Here is a 23,317-nt window from a genome sequence, read left to right as displayed (position 1 = left end):
TGTTTACAATTCGAATCAACAATGGAGTTTAATACAACCGAAGGACCGGCCAGAACACACCAAGCCGACGCCGACGAACTAGTGGCGACGAAAGCAGACTGCGGGATTGGCTCACGTCGGCAGCGTCTGTGTCCAAAGTTGGCCTGACAAACCAAACCAACGCTAAACAGCCGACGGCCAAGTAGCACGTCAGTTCTGCGCCTGCGTGAGATGAAATGCCTGTCCGAACCAGCAGGTGGCAGTATCTGAACAGCCAATCAGAATGATCAGATGGCCCGTCGAGCTCCGACAGCAATTCAACATTTCGAATCAAAAAATCGAAAATGCCGACGAGGTGCGGAACTTCACTGAGAAAACTTAGTCAGCCAATGAACAAAAACTGCCTGACGGCCGACTGTCGGCTTGGTGTGTTCCTGCTTTTATATATGAAAAGTGGATGAAATCCAGCGTCGGGGACTAGAACTCCAACGCGCACAAATTCCTGGGTTCCTGGGACAAATTGTTCCGAATAATTTCGGTGGAAACCAGTGCTTGAAATGGACCAGTACACAGTACCTCTCTGTCTTCTCTGTTTTTACCTTTATAGCGTATCGGGCACTGCCGACATGTTGCAGGTATAGAAGCCCGCTGCGCCCTTCCTTTTTGAACCGAGCATCGGGAATACCTGCACCTGTATTTTTCCACTTCAAGCACTGATGGAAAAGACAAGATCTCAACAACATCACACACTGTGCTCAGATTTTTCTCCTCAGTTTGAAACACTGAAGCTCTGTGCTCTGTGTTTAGAAGAAAACCTCGACAACTTTACAAATTGTACACCATGGAGCCTACTTGAAAGACACTAAAGTAAAAAACAATCTATAAAACCACAGTTTAAGCACTATTAAGAGTCAAGTTATGCAGAAATATGGTTCACAATCTTAATTGCTGACACACAATAAGAGAATAGAGCTGTACAGAGCTGTTGCACATCATTTGTTCTTGGAAATAGTAAAGTACCTGATGCTTTTATCAAAACTATCTTGCAGAAGTCTTACTACAGGAACAACCCTGAAGCGTTCTTTGCTGAAAGACACATTAAATGGCTTATGACTCAATCCTTGATTATTAATAGGCCTAGCCAACATATTATATGGTAGAAAAGTTTGAGTTCATACTGAGACATTTGATTTGTAAAGTTGTTAAGATCTCTTCTAAATCTTTAAAGGAGACAAATTTGAACGATCCAATGTCTCAAGCTAAGGAGAAAAATATGAGCACAATGTGTTGTTGAGATCTCTTCTAAAAATGTCTCATTCATCCACACAATTTCAATCAAACACAATACATGCACTGAAGTCCCTAGTGTAGATAGTGTTTTGTTCTATAATTATTTAATAGAGGAAATCATGACCTATATTTGCATGCATGCAAAATGGGTTGTACAAGACAAAATTTTCAATGCTAAACAAAGAAAAAAAAGGTTATGCAACAATCATGAAGCACTGGTGCACTTGAGTTACATTTGATAAAAATAAAGTATATTTCTCCTAAAATAAAATTGAAGACAAAGCTGATACCTAAATAAGACATATAAAAGAATAATCAGCCCTTAGCTTATAAAGCTGCACCATAGCCTCGTGGGCAGCACATCGACATCGAGACACAACTGCATCTCAGACAGCATGAGTTTGAGTCCCAGCTGAAGGTACTTTCCTGCTTTTGTTCCCTTTTCACCTCTCCCACTGTTTCCTGTCTCTCCTCCTACTGTCCTGTCCATTAAAGATGAATAACCCCAATGGCATAAAAGAGAGTAACCTCTGCAAGACAATAAAGAGATCTCACATGTTTCTCACAGCCCATTCTCATTTTGGATTCCTTTCACGTAAAACTTTCTCATGTCTCAGTTGTGCCTATATACTTATTTTTCCTAAGAAATTTTAGGAGAAACATCTGAGACACTGTTGAAACTAAAATTAGAGATATTTGAGAATCACAACTAAGTCACTTGAGTTTAAAAAGAGCAACCTCTGAGCAATAAAATATTCCTATAATGGAGTTTCGAAAGAGACTGCAGCAAGACAATAAAGAGATGTTTTGTTATTTCCACCACATTCTCAGTTTTGACTCCTTTTTTATGTCTCACTTGTGTCTACTTTTATTTTCCCTAAAGAATTTTAGGAGAAACATCTGAAATGCTGTTGCTACTAAAATTAGATATATATAAGAATCACAATTAAGTCTCTTGAGCTTAGGAAAAGCAACCTCTGCACAATACATTGTTCCTCTGGGATGTCCCGATATGTAAAACCAAAGAGTTCAAAAGGGTGTACTTTCTTTTTTTACATGACTGTATATATGAGATGGTTTACTAGCCTCTAACAACAGCAACAGCATATACATCTTTGCCCATGTCTCAGGGGATTTCCACTGTTGAGGTAACTTGATTCACAAACTTATTTGATTGCACTGCTTATAAGTGAGCATCACTGACGGCCACAGTATTTACATTAGGTGACATGCAGCACCTATGCAAAAACTGATTCAAGAGTATCATCCCTGTGTGGAAATTAGTTTTTGTTTTTTTCTCTTCTAGGTTATTGTACATACTGGATCTTTTTTTTTTTTTTAGCATAGCAGGAACAATTTTAGCATCATATCAATCATGATTAATTTAGCATTGTTCTTTTTGTCAACACTCTATTCTATGTGTTTCCTCACCAACCCTTTCTTTCTCAAAATCGTCAAAGTTGTCATCCTTTTGATGAACATAATTCCCTACCTCTACTGGTTATTTTGGCAGAAGCATTTATGAAAACCTCAACAGTCAGTTGTCTTCCCACAAAGCTTTAACATGCAGTGTCTTGCTGAAGGGAAAGGTTTTGGAAAGTTAACCACAAGAGTTGGGCTTCCACCTGCAGCGCCCCCACAGGACAGGAGAGTTAAGGTCCGTTCACAACGAAGACAATATCTATAACAATTACGATATAGTTCTAAAAATCATTCTAAATATAAAAGAATAGTACACCACGACTATGTTGAAAATGGCAGAGAAATTATATTGTTGGAATCACTTTCAGAGCCTTTTTTTTTTTTTTTTTTTACAGCTGATGAATGATAAAAAATCTAAATCAGACCATTATTCTTTAAGAGCTTGAGCATTTAAAGTGGCAGATGACAAAACAGAACGTTATTATTGGCTATGGATGCTAATAAATAGTTATCAGTATAGTTATTTTTAAAGTTATCATTCTTGGTGTGAATGGGCTTTTAACAGCAGACGATTTAAAGAAAGAATCTCCACAGGGTTCACAAAGAGAAATAAATGGTTAAATGGCATGAAAGCCTTTTTTTCTACAATTATATTTTATTAGGCTATATACTGCACGTGTTATTATCAGACTTACCCAACAACAGCAAAGCCACTTCAAATAGTTATATTTAGCAGAACTATGACCAGAAAGATGAACTCCTATTAATTCAAAATCTACTGAATGAGTGGTTGATTACTAAAACAATTATTTTAGGGCATTTTGCAAACTTACCTACAGCCTGACAAGTGAAAAAGGTGAAGTCGAGCATGTTGTATTGTGGAAAATAGTATTCCTTACATTGTTTGTTCTATAGTGCATATTTAGGCAAATGTAGTCCATGCATGCAGAACTGTGGACAGTATGCACACTGCATATGGAAATATAAAATGAATGATATGCTATTCTGAAGACATATCCTCATCCTTCATCCCTCTGATTCAATAAAAACACACCCTTTATGCTGTTTTGACAACAAATGACTCAACCAGTGACTCAACTGTAGGATGTTTTGATGAAAAATCCATGATATTATTACTCATTTTCTTTTAAATCCAGATATTTCCTAGTATTTGCTGTCGACCATTCCAGCACTGTATGTCACATCACTTATCTGGGTAGCCTACCTGAAACGAAACCGGAGCTCAGTCTCTCGTATTAAAGCCTGTTAACATTAAGAATGATAGGGTAGGGTAGGCGAAAACACCCCCCTTAAGGACTTTCATTTTTTCTGTGAAACAAAAGTTAAATGTGTCCAAATTAGCTATCATAGTTTTCGTGACAATGACATAAATTATAAACCAAGTATGAAGAATGTCCAGAGTTTTCATGTTTTTAGATTTTTAACAAAAATTAAATTTGTATCAAGGGGGCATTTTGCTCCATGGGTGGGGTAAAATGCCCCCAGTCTGACAAAGCAAGTTGCTTTATACTTTTACAGCAAAATCAGAGTGCAGGCATTTTTAGCTTTAAAATTAAAAAGAATATAACCAGTTTTACAATTTTACAATTTACAAAATTATAATATCTTATTTAAAAAATATTGTTAGCTGATGCTAACTTGAGGTAGCTCACTAACTAGCTACCTGATGCTAACTTGAGGTAATTTTTAAATATATAGTCCAAATTTTTATTTTTCCACCATCTAGTTAGATTACATTTGATTGAAAAACAAAAGATTTGATGTTCAGAACAGAGTAACTATAGTAATTATGATAGAGGGAAGGGTTTTTTTTTACCCCACAGACTATGTTTGATTTTTTTTTTTTTTTTTGTCATTCTGAAAATATAATTATATTTTCCTTAAATAACATGTACTCCCCATCTTAGTATTCTCATATCATATATAACTGTGATGCTCTACAAAACAACAAGCTTTAAAACTATGAGGGGCCATATAGGCCATAATTATTGAAAAGCCTCTTACAAACACTAGTGAAACAGAAAAACATTAATCAACCTTAGTGAAATTCATTCATATGCATAGCTGAAAAAGACCTATAAACACTAGTAAAACGAAAAACATTGATCAACCTTAGTGAAATTCATTCATACGCATTACTGAAAAAGACTTTAAGTGTGAATGACTTCCTATACAACTCGTTACGACTATCCGCCATTGCCTAAGAGTTTGTGAGACGCGCCAAATTAAACGGAAGTGCAGCCACAGCTTCATCTTCTAGTGAAATTAGCTCTCATCATCTACTGAAAACTTTTCTCATTTCAGTAATGTGCATGAATGAATTTCACTGAGGTTGATCAATGTTTTCACTAGTAAGAGCCTTTTCATTAATGCGCATTTCACTAAGGTTGATGAATGTTTTCACTAGTGTTTGTAAGAGTCTTTTCAGTAATGCATATGAATGAATTTCACCAAGGTTGATCAATGTTTTTCGTTTCACTACCATTTATAAGAGGTTTTTCAATAATTATGGCCTATACGGTCCCTCATATAAAACACTTTTTTTCCTACTGCTGAAAAGTGAGATAATTTACAGTGAAATCCATTTTCTTTAAGATACATCACCAGTGTAAGCATCACTGTAAATACTTCTACATCACTCTTGTCAATGTAGTCCATAGTTGCAACAAAAATGTATCTTGACTTTATCTAGTGGTTATTCTGGGATAAACAGTGGGGGGGCATTTTCCCCCACTCTACCCTAACTATGTTAACTATATTAGAGTCCACACCCAGGTATACCGTTATCGTTCTGTTTATTAATATGTTGTCAACTGTTTTAAACTCTGAAGCTCTTTAAAGTCAGGTAGACTCTGATTGGCTGTCAATGTTTTTATCCTTCAAGTGATTCCGCCGATATCGTTCCTATCTGTTGATTTTAATTTAGGCGCTGTGTAGACCGATCGGCGTATGACATCGAAGTACCAGTTCAAAAGCATAAGGAGTCTGCTCTTTAGTCTCACGTAGCCAGACCTTCAGAGTTCAGACTGACGGCAGAAGGTCTGGACTCTATCGTAGCGTTCGTTGGCCAAGGACCAACCAAGAGGCTGTTTGACTGACATGTAACGCAAACAATCAAACAGTTCGTTTTGTTCCGCATCATGTTTAGGGGCGTGAAAATGTAATGTCGATGTCCCTACAATAACAGACTGACATGCATCTATGAATTATTAATTCAAAAATGTTGTGCAAGTTTACTGCAACAATGGAGCCGCAAACTTTACATACTTTTGAAAATCCAGCGTTTAGTTGATCCTGGTAAGCGCTTGTAAACACGACCACCTTCTTCTTCCATGAGGGGAGTTAGCGTCACAGTATTTGTTTCCAGACGGACTGTTAAAGGGTTAGTTCACCCAAAAATGAAAATTCTGTCATTTATTACTCACCCTCATGCCGTTCCACACCCGTAAAACCTTCATTAATCTTGGAACACAAATTAAAGGATATTTTAGTTCAAATCCAATGGCTCCGTGAGGCCTTCATAGGGAGTAATGTCACTTCCTCTGTCAAGATCCATAAAGGTACTAAAAAACACATCTAAATCAGTTCATGTGAGTACAGTTGTTCAATATTAATATTATAAACCGATGAGAATATTTTTGGTGCACCAAAAAAACAAAATAACGACTTATTTAGTGATGACCGATTTCAAAACACTGCTTCAGGAAGCATCGGAGCATAAATGAATCAGTGTATCGAATCATGAATTGGATTGCGGTTCAAACCCACCAAATGGCTGAAATCACGTGACTTTGGCGCTCCGAACTGCAGATCCGATACACAGATTCACTGTGCTCCGATGCTTCCTGAAGCAGTGTTTTGAAATCGGCCATCACTAAATAAGTCGTGTTTTTTTTTTTTTTTTTGCCGCACCAAAAATATTCTCGTCGCTTTATAATACTAATATTAAACCATTGTATGCACATGAACTGATTTAGATGTGTTTTTAGTACCTTTATGGATCTTGACAGAGGAAGTGACATTACTCCCTATGAAGGCCTCACGGAGCCATCGGATTTGAACTAAAATAATTTTAGTGCTTAATTTGTGTTCCGAATATTAATGAAGGTCTTACGGGTGTGGAACGGCATGAGGGTGAGTAATAAATTACAGAATTTTCATTTTTGGGTGAACTAACCCTTTAAAGAACGTGACACATGGGTCTCCTGGACATCCTATATAATTCAACCAACCAGACGACGACTTCGAAACTCCTGAAGTGTTTCCAGATAAGTGCCATATGCATCAGACGCTCAGCCAACAGTCCGTGGGCATGATGTCTGAGGCTGAGACTATCTATCGTTATAGTGGACTCTGGATTTCTTTTGCATTTAGGACTATTTTTAAAAACTATATCATTTTCGTTATTGTTAAGGCCTGCACACCAATAACGATAACTAAAACGATAATACTGTATATTAGCATCTACACCAACGCACGATAACGTTCTGTTTATTTTAAGCACGCGCTGCAGTTAAGTCGTTTACTGCTTTAAATGCTCGAGCCTAGAGCTCTTCAAAATCAGAAGGATTCTGATTGGCTGTCGTTCATCAGCTCAAAAAAAGCGATTCGAACAATATCGTTTCTCTGTGCCGTTATCGTTATAATTGTGGTCTGAACTCTGCTATTCTTTTACATTTAGAACGCTATTTAAAACGGCATCTTCGTCGCTTAAACAACTGGTTGTGTCAATAAAATACCAAGGGATTTTTTGACGGGTTTTTACAACTATTTGTTTTACGAAATACGAACTTAAGTCTTATTGCTTAGTTAATTCCCTTTCCCATCCTAATTTGCTCCCATTATATTCCCTTCTTTTTTCTCTCCGCTTATTTTCCCACCTGTTCTGCTGCATATCGAGTTCCAGTCCCCTCCTTTCCCTGGTAGAGCGCATTTGCACAAATTCCCCAGTCGTGTCTTTGAGAGGGAGGAGATAGGGAGAGGGAGGAGATAGAGCACGAGAGAATGAGGTTTGAAAGGAGTTTAAACACAACACTAGAGATAAACAGAAGAGCGAAAAGACATTATTTAACAAATGCGGTAACATATACATGAGACTCAGGGGTTTGTTGGTGCGAGGAACACCTGGAACTGTGATTTACCTGGATGAGACGCTGGGGAGAAGAGCACGGAAAGTGAACCCTTTGGGATTATCAAGGAACAAAAAAAACATTAAGCAGGTGAGGTGTTTTGTGGGTGAAACTCCCCAGTGTTCACAGTTTAGCACTTGGTTTTATTAATCAGGCATGACACTTAGTGTTACTGTGTCTCTTTTTCTGGATGGAATGTATAGTTAGTTAGTTCCCAAAGTCAGGAATGGGACAGGTGATGCAAATGTTGATATTCCTCAGTGTTCACATGCCTCTGAATCTGTTCATATTTCATCACGTGTGCATTTGTCATATACTCCAGGAAAAGGTTCTGTGCTATTAATTTCATGCACCAGGGATGGAATAGTACTGTTACATTTTATATTTATATACATTTCCTTGATTATCCAATTTAATGCTGTATGTTTGATTATTTATATAATACATTTTAAATATTTTATTAATTTATATGTATTCCTTCATTAATTTAATTTATGTAGTATGTCAGTATATTATATTATTAATATATTTTTATTATACATTATGTTTTATATGTGTATTTAATATTTATAAACAACTATATATTTTGATAAATAAAATGTACAAATTTTTTTTTTTTAAATGCAACTAAATTATATATTATAACATTTATTTATGTTATAATATGTAACATGCTGGTTGTTTGATGACACTTACTGTCTATTTGTCCCTGGTGAGCAAGGAAACAGTCTAATGAATAACAGATTTTATGCAAGTGCCTGTGAGACTGGCCACTGTCAACTGACCTCTGTTAATATAGCTTTCATCCTTCTTTCCACAACAGTCTCAGTCTCTGTGCATTACTCCATCATGGCCGGTAGCAAGAATGAGAGAGGTTGGTTATTACTGACATGCTTTTATCTTTCAAACCACTTATATAATTTTTCAAAGCCTTTATATGCTGAGCTTCAACTTGTCTAAAATGAACTGAAAAGTAAAATGCATTATATAGTATTCTATAATATACAATGGCATAGATATTCAAACTTCAGTTTTAGGTTTTCTTGACAAATAGCAAGAGTTAAGACAGACCAACATCTGAGCATTTCTACAAAACTCAGAATATTTTGTGGGTCATTTGTGAGAAGCTTGGAAATATAATTACATGGCACTCAACACCTTTTTTTTTTTTTTTTTGCGCAATGATCCCATGTTTTTTTCCCCTAAAATATTGTATTTGTCTTTATATTTGTCTTTATAGAACGCTACATTATGAAATGTAAAAAAAAAGCCCCACATTTTGAGTGTCATGAATGAATTTTATTCTACAGTGTCCATAATTCACACATTGCATGCTAAAATAATTACAATAATAATTACAAAATTCTGTAAACCACTCCAGGAAATTATGTATTAAATGCATGCTTTTTATAGAAAATGTCCACAACATGCATTATTAATTATTATTTGATTACCTGATTGGTTGAACCTGATTTAACCTGCCTATTTTACATGCAGTAGAAACAGAAAATGTCTTTTCTTATTATTATTATTGCAATAAATATCTAAACCTGGTTTAGTTGTGACATTTGCCTTCTCTGGGCTGAAATTTCCAGAAGGTCTGGAAATCTCTGATGCTAAGAAGAAGCCCAGAATTAGCATTTTTGTAGAATGATTCCTTTCTAACATAGAACACTTTAGATGATGTGATGTTCAATCATCTTTTCTTTACTTTAACCCCTCAGGAGTCAGTTGGGAGGTGCGGGCCAACGGCCATCATTTTCATCAGTCCTGTCGCCGCAAATCTTTCCTCTGTTTCCGCTGGGGGCGCTACGCTGTACGTGAGAAAGCTTTTTGATTCATATTGGCTAGGGAGAAGTAGTTATGGAAGCATTACACAACAATTGATACCTTTGGGCTGCCTTCAGCTTCATATGTTGATGTTTCCAGTGGTGTTAATGCAAGTACCAGTTTTATTCATTGCTTGACAAGTTCCTAATGGGTTTTGTTGCCAGGACAATGTGGTGCGGAGCTACAAATACACCCCACTGACCTTTTTGCCCCTTAACCTGTATGAACAGTTCCAACGAGCGGCGAATCTTTTCTTCCTACTTATTGTGGTCTTGCAGGTTTGTGGAGTTGTTTTTAACCCATCTCTGTGATACAAAAATTCATGCAGCTGAGTTACGTTTATATACTAAACCCATGAAGAATATTTGACTAGCACTATTTTTCGTATGAATACTGAGTTCAAGGTGGCCGCTCGAGTTCATGATGAATGACACATGCTCTTTTGCAAATAGTGAGTCGAAAACACCTGCTGTTTGAAATAGACTGCAATGGCTGAAATTGGCAAACACCCTTACAATAAATTAGATGAATGAGAAATCATAAATATAAAGATCACTTAATATTAATATATTAGAGTAAATATTTGAGTTTCAATTGATAAATCTTGGAGTACTTGACAACTTCATTATTGGCAATGATATCCTTTATTCTTGACCCCATTTGAGACTGTATTGGAACTGGCATGATGAATTATCTCCATACTTCACAATATCTTATATCTTTAATTTTACCCTATTTAGTCTTCCCAAAATATGTAAATGTGGCCATATTTTATGCTTACAAATATGCACATGTCTGTAGACTATAAACAGATCCACAGTTCTTCATTGAGTGCAGAATATTAAATATTTTGTGTTTCTTTGTTTTAAAATGTAATATAAAATTTAAGATTTTGGTGTTTTAATGACTAATGACGTGTGTGTGTGTGTGTGTGTGTGTGTGTGTGTGTGTATATATATATATATATATATATATATATATATATATATATTATACACACTTAATAACAATGCATCATATATAATTATATAAATACATATGTTTCAATAAGTTGCATAATACAAATGAAAATGTAAGCTGTTTTGAACATCTTTGGTTTCATTTACAGAGTGTTCCTATAATTGCAACCATTCCTTGGTACAGCACAATGATTCCTTTGCTGTTTGTTTTGCTTGTGCGTGGATTTAAAGATCTGGCTACTGACGTGGTGAGTCTTTCAATTCTTGTCAATCTCTCAACTGATTCTTTTAAGCTCCTATCACTTTTATAGAAGTTTGAAGACCAGTAGTATCTCAGTTTTCAGCTATTTTCCTCTCACTCCCACATCTATACAACATACTCCCTCCACTCTTACGTCTCTCAGGGCCGACGACGCAGTGATGCGCAAATTAACCAGCGCCCATGTGACATTCTCACTCCTGAGGGGTGAGTAATACTGGCCTTGAGATAGTTGAGAACAAAGCTCAGAAACAAACACATCATCATCATCATCTGAGTTTAGCTGAAATAGTCTTCCTCTCTTGAATTTCTTTTTTGCAGCTTCAAAACTGTTAAGTGGAAAGACGTACGTGTTGGTAACATTCTCCGGATTCATAAGGACCAGGTCATACCTGTGAGTCTGTGCATCTGTGTTTCTAACCCAGCTACAGCAGCCCAAAAAAAGTATTTGGACACTTAAAGGTGCCATCGAACGTTTTTTTTACAAGATGTAATTTAAGTCTAAGATGTCTCCTGAATGTGTCTGTGAAGTTGCAGCTCAAAATACCCCATCGATTTTTTAAATTAATTTTTTAACTGCCTATTTTGAGGCATAATTAGAAATGTGCCGATTCAGGCTGCAGCCCCTTTAATTGCTCGCGCTCTCCGCCCCCTACCGAGCTCTCGATTCTATCATTGCATAAACAAAGTTCACACAGCTAATATAATCCTCAAAATGGATCTTTACAAAGTGTTCGTCATTCAGCATGTCTAATTGTGTAAGTATGGTATTTATTTGGATGTTTACATTTGATTCTGAATGAGCTTAAGGCTGTGCTACGTGGCTAACGGGCTAAAGCTACACTGTTGGAGAGATTTATAAAGAATGAAGTTGTGTTTATGAATTATACAGACTGCAAGTGTTTAATAATGAAAATAGCGACGGCTCTTGTCTCTGTGAATACAGTAATAAACAATGGTAACTTTAACCACATTTAACAGTACATTAGAAACATGCTAACGAAACATTTAGAAAGACAATTTACAAATATCACTAAAAATATTATGTTATCATGGATCATGTCAGTTATTATTGCTCCATCTGCAATTTTTCGCTATTGTTCTTGCTTGCTTACCTAGTCTGATGATTCAGCTGTGCACAGATGCAGACATTAATACTGGCTGCCCTTGTGCAATGCCTTGAACATGGGCTGGCATATGCAAATATTGGGGGCGTACATATTAATGATCCTGACTGTTACGTAACACTCGGTGTTATGTTGAGATTCGCCTGTTCTTCGGAGGTCTTTTAAACAAATGAGATTTATATAAGAAGGAGGAAACAATGGAGTTTGAGACTCACTGTATGTCATTTCCATGTACTGAACTCTTGTTATTTAACTATGCCGAGGCAAAATCAATTTTCAATTCGATGGCACCTTTAAATCACGCTTCGATATGAATTTCTTTGCACTAGGTTATTTGTAGGGAATGGATGAAGTCATTTCCTACCCTCAGGTTAACTACAGACATGTTTAGCTACATTTGACAACCATAAAGTTCTCCTTTTGGTTATCCCAGGCAGATCTGCTACTCTTGTGCAGCACTGAGCCACACAGCCTTTGCTATGTAGAAACAGCAGACATTGATGGGTAAGAAGTGCATCTCACCCTGGACAGACGTCAGAACTTCTCACAGCAGCTAAACTGATAAACTACTCAGAATGACATAACACACAAAAATTATAAACAAAAATGGTCACTGTGATATTCAAAGCAGTTCTATAAACTGTTGATTCTTATATTATAACGAGAAAAAACTCAATACCATGTTGTGGAAAATTAGCTCTAATGCTAATGTAGCATGTTTTCACAGTATTATTCAGCTGTTTGGGCTAAACTACTCAAAATGACATCACAAAAAAATGATAAACAAATGGTCACTGTGATATTCAGCAGTTCTATAAACTGTTGTTTCCAATGAACTTGAATATTATGGTGAAAAGCCCTTCAAATATAAAATGTTGTGGAAAATTAGCTCTAATGCTAATGTGACATCATGTTTTCACTGTATTATTCTGCTGTTTGCAGAGAAACCAACTTGAAGTTTCGCCAGGCTCTGACTGTAACCCATACTGAGCTGAATGGAGATTCAGCTAAGCAAAACCTGGGAGCTTTTGATGGTTTGTATGGACTCTTTGGGCAAACATTGGAGTCATTCATTCGTAGTGACCAAAAGATAAGCTTTCTATTCATTTCTTTTACCCTTGGAACTTTTGTTCTCTCTCTTTTTTACCTTTAGGTATTGTGTGGTGTGAGGAACCAAATGGTAACCTGCATTCTTTCAAAGGTGAGTTACATTGGAAAGGAGAGCGCCACCTTCTGGACACAGACCACCTGCTCCTCCGAGGGACTGTACTGCGAAACACAGACACAGCCTATGGACTGGCTATATACACGGGTAAGTCAAATTTGTGATATTAAAATGAATGTTGACAGCTGGTGGAAATATATGGAACCCCTAAAAAGGGCATGGTGATGGAAAAAAAATGTCAATGCTTTTGCAATCTCTTGCCAATATTTTGCATTGCCTTGAGAAACCTTCGCTCAAAAAACTTTTGAGTTCTTTGCGAGTGAACGCAAAAGCATTTAAAAAAAAATTTTCTTCCCATCTCATATTTTTTCCATCATCATGTCCCTTAAGGTATTCCGTAGAAATAGCCTAAAACAGATGAAAAATTAAATGTATTTTTTTTACCTCAACAGGCTCGGATAGTAAAATTCTGCAAAACTGTGGTCGTCTGAAACTGAAGAAAACTCGGGTGGAAAAATTACTAAATAAAACCGTGTTGGTGGTAAGAGAGAGGAAGAAACTTTAAGGGTCTTAGTTGATATAGTTTCTATATTTTATAATTTAAGTTTCTATATCAACTATTATCTAACATAAAATTGGCCTAGCGTGAATAGAAGCTTGCTTTAAGTGCATTGAATGTATGTAATCACCCCTTTTTGACTATATAGAACAATTAAAATCAGATGTAATTTTCTAGAATTTTCTAATTTAAATTTGCAATATTGTTTCCCATTCTGGACTGTTTATATAAACTGTATAAATATTACTTAATGCTAATATTCCAAATACTAAAATAAATTAAATGTTTATTTCTGGAAAGAAACTAAAAAACACATAGTTTTAGGGGTTTCACATGCCACAAATGTTGATAACAAGAATGCAAAATTGTATTTTTATGTATGTTTTTAGTATTTTGCACTATTTGATATTTAGTTTGACCACCTGAGATTGACAAACCAATATTATTTATACATTTTACTGACCATTTGTTGAAAAAGAAAGAGGGGAAGAATAAAATTATTATTATTATTATTATTATTATTATTATTATTATTTTTAACAGTTGTTTTATTTTTTTAATAATATATATTTATTTATTTAATGGATTTATAATAATATATTTATTTATTTAATTTTTAATAATATATATATATATATATATATTTTTTTTTATTATTATTTTTTTATTATTTATATATATATATATATATATATATATATTATATTATTTTCTGTCAGTACAGTTAATAAAGAAACATAACTTTGTATTAACTATGTATTGACACACATGTCTTCTTTATAAATGTTTCTCATCATGGATCTGTCTGTAAAAGTTCCCTGCCTAAATTTATCATGTTTCAGATTCTGCTCTTCATGCTAACAGCGGCTCTCCTGCTGGCTGTGGGCGCGGGGGTTTTTGAGTATAGGGTTACCCCTCGGTACGAAGTTGTCTCTGCCTTGCAGCGTGACTCCTCTCCTGCCTACCTGGGCTTCCTCACCTTCTGGGGCTACATCATTTTGCTGAGTCCTTCTATGCCCATGTCTCTCTATATAACGTAACAGCGGCTCTCCATATTCTCATGAGATTTAGATCCTTTTATCTCTGAATAGTTTGCTCACTGATTCATTGTCCCACACCAGATTTGAATTGATCCACATGGTGCACTGTCTCCTGATTGGCTGGGATGTTGAGATGTACTGGGAGTACAATAACAGCCCTGCTCAGGCCCGCACAACCACCCTGAATGAGGAATTGGGTCAGGTGGGCCACCTGCTCAGCGACAAGACCGGCACTCTCACGCAAAACCATCTGCTTTTTCGCCAGTGCTTCATCGCCGGACATGTTTATGGTCCGTCAATTTCTCTGATGCTCTTTTCAGCGTTCTGTGTTTTAAAATGTCAATAATGACAAGTGTCTGTTTGTTCAGGTGACATCGCAGGGGAATTAAAGGTAGGATTTAAGACATTCATTTATTCCTGCTTTAATCCACTGATCCAGACTAATAGAACACATCACACATTTATTTCTAAAGCTATTTTATTTCTATGTCAAGCCGCTAGATTTAAGCTGGAACCGGTTTTCCTGTGGTGGACTGAAGTTTTCCGACCAGCGATTGGTGGACAAGCTGCGTGAACGGAGCAGCCCTGAGTGCCAGGAGTTCTTCACCGCTCTGGCCCTTTGCCACACTGTCATGAGCGAATGGAAGGATGGTTGGTTGAAATGCCACTTATTCTGCCATTATCACCATTTATCACAGCATTGTATTTGTTAGAGTTAAGGAAGGTGAAATGATGAAAATATGGCTACAAGATGTAATTACAGGGGCAGCAGTAAAATAGATTTTATTAGAATAAAACAACGTTTGACCACTTGGGGGCTCCAAAGTGTACATAGATCATCAGGATTGGTTGCAGTGCAAAAGCATTTCCTGTTTGGTCTAAAGAATTGGTTATTGACCATGCAGTTTTAAAGTGATCAGCAAAAACATAATTACTGTTCGAAAGTTTGGGGTCATTGTGGAAGTCTCTTATGCACATCAAGGCTGCATTATTTTTTTCTTCAAAAATACAGTAAAAACAGTAATATTGTGAAACATTTTTACAATTTAAAAGAACTGTTTTCTGCTCAAGAAACATTTATTATCATCAATGTTGAAAATAGTTTTTGTGGAATCCATGATGCATTTTTTTTTTTTTCCAGAATTTTTTGATGAATTGAAAGTTCAAAAGAACAGCAAGTATTTAAATTAGAAATCGTTTATAACATTACAAATGTCTTTACTCTCACTTTTAATCAGTGTGTCCTTGCTTCAAAATCAAATCTTACTTACCCCAAACTTTTAAATAGTATTGTAACATTCAAGCTGTTGTGGTGCTGGAGGCTTTAAAAACTGCTGCCTTTTTTATTTTTATTTGTTACCTTAAACCAGTCGGAAGAAGAATAAGAAGAAAATTAACAATTGTAAAATTGAAAGACATGACAAAAAAGTCAACTGTGTTTTGTGAATACAGGTTTACCTCATTACCAGGCTGCTTCTCCAGATGAGGAAGCTCTGGTCTGTGCTGCGCGAGAGCTCGGTTGGGTGTTTCTGACTCGCACACGTGAGACTCTAACCATCAGCGAGATGGGCCTCACACGAAACTATCAGCTCCTGGCCCTTTTGGACTTTACCAGCAAGAGGAGACGCATGTCAGTGCTGGGTGAGTTTCAGCAGCTGCTCTTAAAGGGATAGTTCACCCTAAAATGAATATTCTGTCATCATTTCATTCCAAACCTATATGACTTGCTTTCTTCAGTGGAAAATAAAAGAAGAAATTGTTTTTGTCCATACAATGAATGCCAGTGGGGTGCCAAATAACATTGATTGGACCACATTGTCTTTCTTTGTATCTGTAAAAAAAGAGAAGAATTTCAAAAATATTATGAAGTTAAAACCCAAAGTATACTTAAGTTATGACATACAGCTGAACATGTACCCTTTCAAAGTATACTCCGCTTGATAGCGTCCGCTGAACACATGCGCACTAGAGAAAAGATTCATCCATGTCCAGTGTCTGAGATATTTTTTTAGGTATTGGCGATAAAAATGTCTTTGTACTAGTTTAAGTTGGAGTTGTGTGTTTTTCTTAACCCCTTCACACAAGCTCTCTTCAACACAAATGCATATTGTTGCTGTCTGAACACAAATTCATGAAAACACATAACTATTTTATGAGTTGGCAATTACATATGAATTAGTACGAGAAAAAAGATGAGCATGAAGGTCCACCCCTAAACCTTACCGTCAGTGGGGCGTTGGCAGATCATACGAAAATGTTCCTATGAGATTGTACAAATTTGTTTGTTCCGTCTCATTTGTTTCTTTTTCGACTGTGAAATAACTGTCTGGTCCACCTTGTGGACAAATTAATTGGTGCCAAAAAATTCAAGGCACATATGTGAGCTGAGTGTACAGTACAGGTGGATGAAAATCCACAAATTTACATTATGAGCACTGTACACATACTCTTGCGTACACCTAAAAATCAAAGTATTCTGTGGGCTTAACTGTATGGGTGTGTGTGTGTAGTGCGGGACCCTGGAGGACGGTTGAAGCTGTACTGTAAAGGTGCAGATATTGTCATTCTGGAGAGGCTTCAGAAGGACTTGCCACTTCAGGAGAGTACAGAGAGAGCACTAGAGGTGAGGTGACTTTGAGGAAACATGGTTGAGTAAGAGCTTATGTACGACGCAGTTGTTCATGTGTTCGGATGTGTGGCAGCTGTTTGCTCAGGGCTGTCTGAGGACTCTGTGTGTGGCGGTGCGCTCGGTTCCTGAAGCCCTGTGGACGGAGTGGAGCCGCGCCCTCAGTCAGGCGGGCACATCGATGGGTAACCAGGAGACCGCGCTCGAAGACATATATGATCAAATGGAAAAAGACTTGACGGTACTCAGAGGGAGTTATTATGAAACAAATCTGTCCCTGGAGTCAACTTAAGGCAAATGATCAAATGAATGTTGCGTTCTGTTATAAAACAATGCTTTTATGTAGCTGTTGGGCGTGACTGCCATTGAGGATCGTCTCCAGGAAGGTGTGCCCGAGACCATCGCCACCCTGCGGAGGGCGGGGGTGAAGGTGTGGGTGCTGACCGGAGACAAAACAGGTGCTGTGTTTTAACATATAAGTTGGTTTGAAGAAGCAAAATGAAAAGAAATTTATGTTGTTTGCTACTTCTTACCAGCAGAAACGGCTGTGAATGTGGGATATGCATGCAAACTGATGGATCCAGACACTGTCCTGATTCAAGGGGAGGAGCTTAGGTCAGATAATAGATTAGCATAATAGAAATGTTAATGATATGACTGAGCTTTTGTCCTAATCAGCTGTGACTGTGACAGGCATCATGCGACAAGACAAATGCTACATCACAATTTGCAAACTAGCCACACTAAATAGTGAGCAAAATTTTTATTAGTTTGGCGGCACATTATAATTTTTTGAAAATGGTATGCTAAACTTTTTTTATTGTACCATGTGTAATGTGTACTGTAATAATAATAATAATTAATACGATTTATTATTTTAACTAATAAAATTAACAAAATCATTAATTTATATATAATTATATCAAGTAATAAGTATTAATGAATTGTATTAATTTAATAATTAAATGTTATTATAATCATTTAAATATATTACAACAATAATTATTAAAAATGATAAATAATTAAAAAAATTCAAATAATTAAAAATGAAAATTAAATAACATAAAATATTAAACATATAAATATTAACGCAATATTACGACTCGTACTTTTTGTAGATACTTTCTTTATTCCGAGCAATTAAAAAAAATACATTTAATAAAATAAATTTGTATGTATCCAAAGATATATAAACATATAATCATACATATTTACAAAATATGGTACGTGTTTCTATGATCATTTCAATAAATAAATCATATCATATCAGCTTCGAAAAGGAGTGGGAAGAAGAAACTTATTTAATCCCACCCCCATATCTCATTCAAAAACATGACACACAAAGCATACAAACTCAATACAATACTCAGGCTGTTTCCAAAATCACATACTGTCTGAGTAGGTACTTCTTTTGAATTACTTTGCAACAATTAAAAAAAGGTATGTCTGGTGTGGTTTAATTTCATTCAGACCTACTACATTCACCATGTTGTCATGTGGCCAACCAGCATCAATTGTCTAATTTCACTGCATTTCATTGACAACTCTCCTGTGGGTTAATAAATTGTCCTCTGGAGGTGCACTTCAGAATATCAGCTGAAGTAGCAAGTCATCCAGGTACTTTTCGGCTACTGTTTTATGAATGCTTTGAATTCGGACATATTCCATATACTAGGGAAGAATGCAATTTCGGATGCAGCCTGAAAGTGTGTGTGTTACCTGTTACAAGTTAAGGATATAGTAGAAGTATGCAAACTGATTCACAACCAATTGGCCATTTTGCTTGTTTTCTATTTTTTTGTCACGTCACTCTAGATATACAGCCACAGTGACATTTCCTTGGTCCACGATAACGCATATATAGCTGTCTATCAAGCATCGAATATGTTCTGATACACATACATGTTGTATATAACACAACATGACTATTGTCATCATCTCCAGGCAGCTTCTAGAGTCTCCTTCTCCAGATGTTCGTGTCATGTCTAAAGAGACAGAGGTTTGGACCACAGACAAGAGAGCAGTGAAGAGCAAAGCTGCGCTAGTCATCTCAGGTCCTGAACTGGTGAGCATTTAAAGTCAGTGAGAACAAGAAATTAATACTTTTGTTCAGCAAGAATGCATTAAATTGATCAAAAGTGACAAAAAAGGACTAGATGGAAACCCGTAGTAAATTTTTATTCATCAAAGAATCCAAATATGAAATGTTTCTTGAGCATCAAATCCTGCATATTAGAATGATTTCTATCACGTGACACTAAAAACTGGAGTAATGATGCAGAAAATTCATTAACGTATATTAACATAGAAAACTGTTTGCAATAATATCTCACAATATGTGTTACTATCTATTTTCTGTACATTACAGTTAGATTTGACCAAAACGCCAGAATGGGGGGCGAAGTTTGTTGCTCTCTCTGATCAGTGCCAATCTGTTCTGTGCTGCCGCGTGACACCGGCACAAAAGGCGGAAGTGGTCGAGATGGTCAGGAAGCATTCGACTTCGATTACCATGGCAATAGGAGATGGCGCCAATGACGTGAACATGATCAAGAGTGAGAAATTCACTGTTAAAGGATTAGTTCACTTTCAAATGAAAATTACCCCAAGTTTTACTAACCCACAAGCCATCTTAGGTCTATATGACTTTCTTCTTTCTGATGAACACAATCAGAGAAATATTAATAAATATCCTGACATATCCAAGCTTTATAATGGCAGTAAACAGGGTTCAAGAGGGTTCATAAACATACTCCACACGACTCCGGGGTGTTAATAAAGGCCTTCTGAAGTGAAGCAATGCGTTTGTGTAAAAAAATGTCAATTTTTAACTAGTTATGAAGTAAAATATCTAGCTTCCGCCAGATCGCCTTCTGTATTCAAGTTACGAAGAAAGTGTAAACTGGCATCACGTCAGTTAAGCTTTTTTTTGTAAGTTGAATAGGGAAGATGTAAGACGTAGCATTAGCTTTTTGAACTGCAAGAGTTTTACACTTTCTGGTGGAAGCTAGATATTTTACTTCATAACTTGTTAAATATGGATATATTTTTTTTACCTTTCAGAAGGCCTTTATTAACCCCCCAGAGCCATGTGAATTACATGTTTATGATGGACGAATGTGGATGGAAGCACTTTCTTCAGCTCATGCTCGTGACCTCTGTTCATTGCCATTATAAAGCTTGGATGCGTCAGAATATTATATTATTAATATTTCTGTGATTGTGTTCATCAATAAGAAGAAAGTCATATACACCTAGGATGGCTTGAGGGTGAGTGAATCATGGAGTAATTTATATTTGAAAGTGAATTAATCCTTTAACTATTTGAATGCATTATTTGTTAGTACACAGCTAAATAAATCAAATTCGCACATTGCTAATAAATAATTTCTGATATTCATCAGCTGCACATATTGGCGTGGGTCTTTGCGGTGTGGAGGGAAGTCAAGCAGTGCAGAATGCAGATTTCGCTTTGGCGCAGTTCAGCTTCCTCCGCAGGCTGCTGCTGGTGCACGGGCACTGGTCCTACTATCGCATCTGCATCCTTCTGCGCTATTTCCTCTACAAAACCACTGCTTTTGCTCTGGTGCACATCTGGTACAGTTTCTACAATGGCTTCAGCGCTCAGGTATAGAGTAACTAGGTCACTTAATCCACTTTACACCCACCAACCCTAACCGCACTGAGAAAATATCTGCTATTACAGTCAAACTGAGATATGTTTGAGATTAAATCAGCATGCTGTTTTGTTTCTCTGATAATAAATGACACAAGAAGCTTATTTTGCTGCATCTTCTGCTCTCTTTTCCAGCCAATGTACGAGAGCTGGTTTATTAGCCTCTACACAACATTGTACACATCTCTGCCTATACAGTGCTTGGGCTTTTTTGAACAGGTAAGCCAAATACTGAGCATTTTTGACCAATCACAACAAATCCAAAAGCTGATCTGTCCATTTACATTGTCTCTGGGATAGGACGTGAGTGCCAAGAGCTGTCTGCGTTGGCCGGAGATCTACTCGATTGGACACAAGAAGCAGCTTTTCAATCCTTTTGTTCTGGCCGTCACACTCCTCTACTCCTTCTACACCTCCATCATCCTCTTCTTCATACCTTTGGGAATATTACAGTACTCTGCTCTCGATTATCAGACCTTGGCCATTACGGTGGAAACGTCTGTGGTGCTCACCACCACCATCGAGGTAACTAGAAGGCATAAGCAAAGGCTGCAATATTTACATTAGAAACAATTATAAAGAAAACACCTGTGAAAATTGTGTTCTCTTTTTTTTTTGTTTTGTGTCTGTCGGTTTTAGGTTATTCTATGTACAAAATTCTGGACCAAGTGGAATATTGCAGCAGTCATCTTTAGTTTAGTGGTGTTCTTTTTGTCCACACTGGCTCTCCATAGCGCTCGTCTCTTCACTGCCTCACCTAAAGACTACTTTTTCCTGGGTAATCATGTCTGTAAACTGATCATTATTCATATAAATTGCATATCTCTAGATGAAGAGACAAAGTACCTATTTAATCAAGTATTAAACTTTCTATATATATGTTTTTTTGGAAACAGCAATTGCGAAGAGCCATTTTAGCTGCTATTTTTATTTATCATTATATTTTTTTTCTTTATTGTAGAATTTAGAATAACAAAAATGTGTATTTCTATATGATTTTAGTTGTTGCCATGACTTATCCAGTAATTGCAAATGACTGGAAAGGTTTTTAAAAATAATAATATAGATTTTAAAAATAACTTTAACTGATTAAATATTTTTGAACTGAGAATCAATATTAGAAAAATTATTTTTAATGAAAATTTGAAAAATATTTGAAATATTTATATAAATGAATATGAATGATTATTTACCTTATTTATTTATTCAATATTATATATATATATATATTAGTTTTAACAGATTTAATATTTTATTTCTATATTAACTGAGAATGAATATTAGAAAAAAATAATAAAAATTTTTATTATTAGCCTTATTTATATTATAAATTTATTTAAAATATTTTATCAGTTTTGAAATTCTTTGATATTTCCATGTATTTCATGACAGTATGAACCCTTCCTCACATTTTTGCATGATTCTAGATGAAAACATATTTATGTAGGCCACCAGAGGGCAGTGTAAAAAGACTGTTTAGTTGTAAAATGTAAGAATATAAGACGTCTTTATAGTGAATTTCTGAAATGTTGAACCCCCATTGAATACCTGAATCTTTAATTTTTCAGGAGCATCACCAAATGCTTTCAGTTCCCCTGAGGTTTGGCTGACCATATTTGTCACCACCTGTGTTGCTGTCCTCCCCTCAATAACCATAAGAGCCCTAGGGGTTGTGCTAACAAACCCTGACAAACATAAGGTTGATCCTTACTTTGTCTAATTACCATATATTACATGTCTTGTTATTGATTATGCTCACCGTATTTTCCTTTTTACACATGTAGATACACAGTTCAAAGAATGAGTCTGTTGAGCTGCAGTCGTGGTTTCAGAGAGGTACCTTTCAGCGTCGTTCATCCTATGCAGTTTCCCAAGGGAAAGGCTTTGGAAAGTTAATCACCACAGGAGTTGGGCTTCCCTCTGCAGCGCCCCAAAAGACTGGAGAGTTACAGCAGATGGTCTAAAGAAAGAATCTCCACAGGGTTCACATAGAGAAATAAATAGTGGTGATGTATCACGCTAGCATCTTCAGTGTGTTTTGTCACGCACTAAAAATGTGACAGAAATGTGAGTAGCAATTATTGTAACCAAAGTACTGTGGTCCACAAGCATGGGGTTTTTGGTGCATTTCCAAAATGGAGGTCCAGCGTATACCTAATCCAATTGATCGCAACCATTTTGCCAATATAACATCTTTTGTACATTTTGGGTTGGGTTTGTACATTTTAAAATACG

General features: G+C 36.3%; 1 protein-coding gene across 1 annotated transcript; it reads left to right on the top strand.

Moving 5' to 3' along the window:
* The first annotated feature begins 3,153 nt into the window (after window positions 1-3,153).
* On the top strand, window positions 3,154-23,107 carry atp8b3 (ATPase phospholipid transporting 8B3). The gene is made up of 26 exons (XM_067398693.1): window positions 3,154-3,171; window positions 9,559-9,657; window positions 9,836-9,949; window positions 10,780-10,878; window positions 11,035-11,096; window positions 11,211-11,283; window positions 12,450-12,520; window positions 12,959-13,050; window positions 13,170-13,328; window positions 13,634-13,722; window positions 14,583-14,776; window positions 14,862-15,074; window positions 15,220-15,431; window positions 16,233-16,421; window positions 17,291-17,403; window positions 17,483-17,647; window positions 17,753-17,864; window positions 17,946-18,021; window positions 19,351-19,471; window positions 19,775-19,961; window positions 20,811-21,034; window positions 21,218-21,301; window positions 21,383-21,607; window positions 21,722-21,860; window positions 22,651-22,781; window positions 22,867-23,107. The coding sequence occupies exons 1-26, from the start codon at window positions 3,154-3,156 to the stop codon at window positions 23,044-23,046; spliced, it is 3,441 nt and encodes a 1,146-aa protein (XP_067254794.1). The 3' UTR covers window positions 23,047-23,107.
* The last annotated feature ends 210 nt before the right edge of the window (window positions 23,108-23,317 follow it).

Source organism: Chanodichthys erythropterus, chromosome 10, assembly GCF_024489055.1.
Source record: "Chanodichthys erythropterus isolate Z2021 chromosome 10, ASM2448905v1, whole genome shotgun sequence".
NCBI lineage: Eukaryota > Metazoa > Chordata > Actinopteri > Cypriniformes > Xenocyprididae > Chanodichthys > Chanodichthys erythropterus.
Note: the sequence above shows the minus strand (reverse complement) of the source record. Positions and strands in the feature narration are given on the sequence as shown.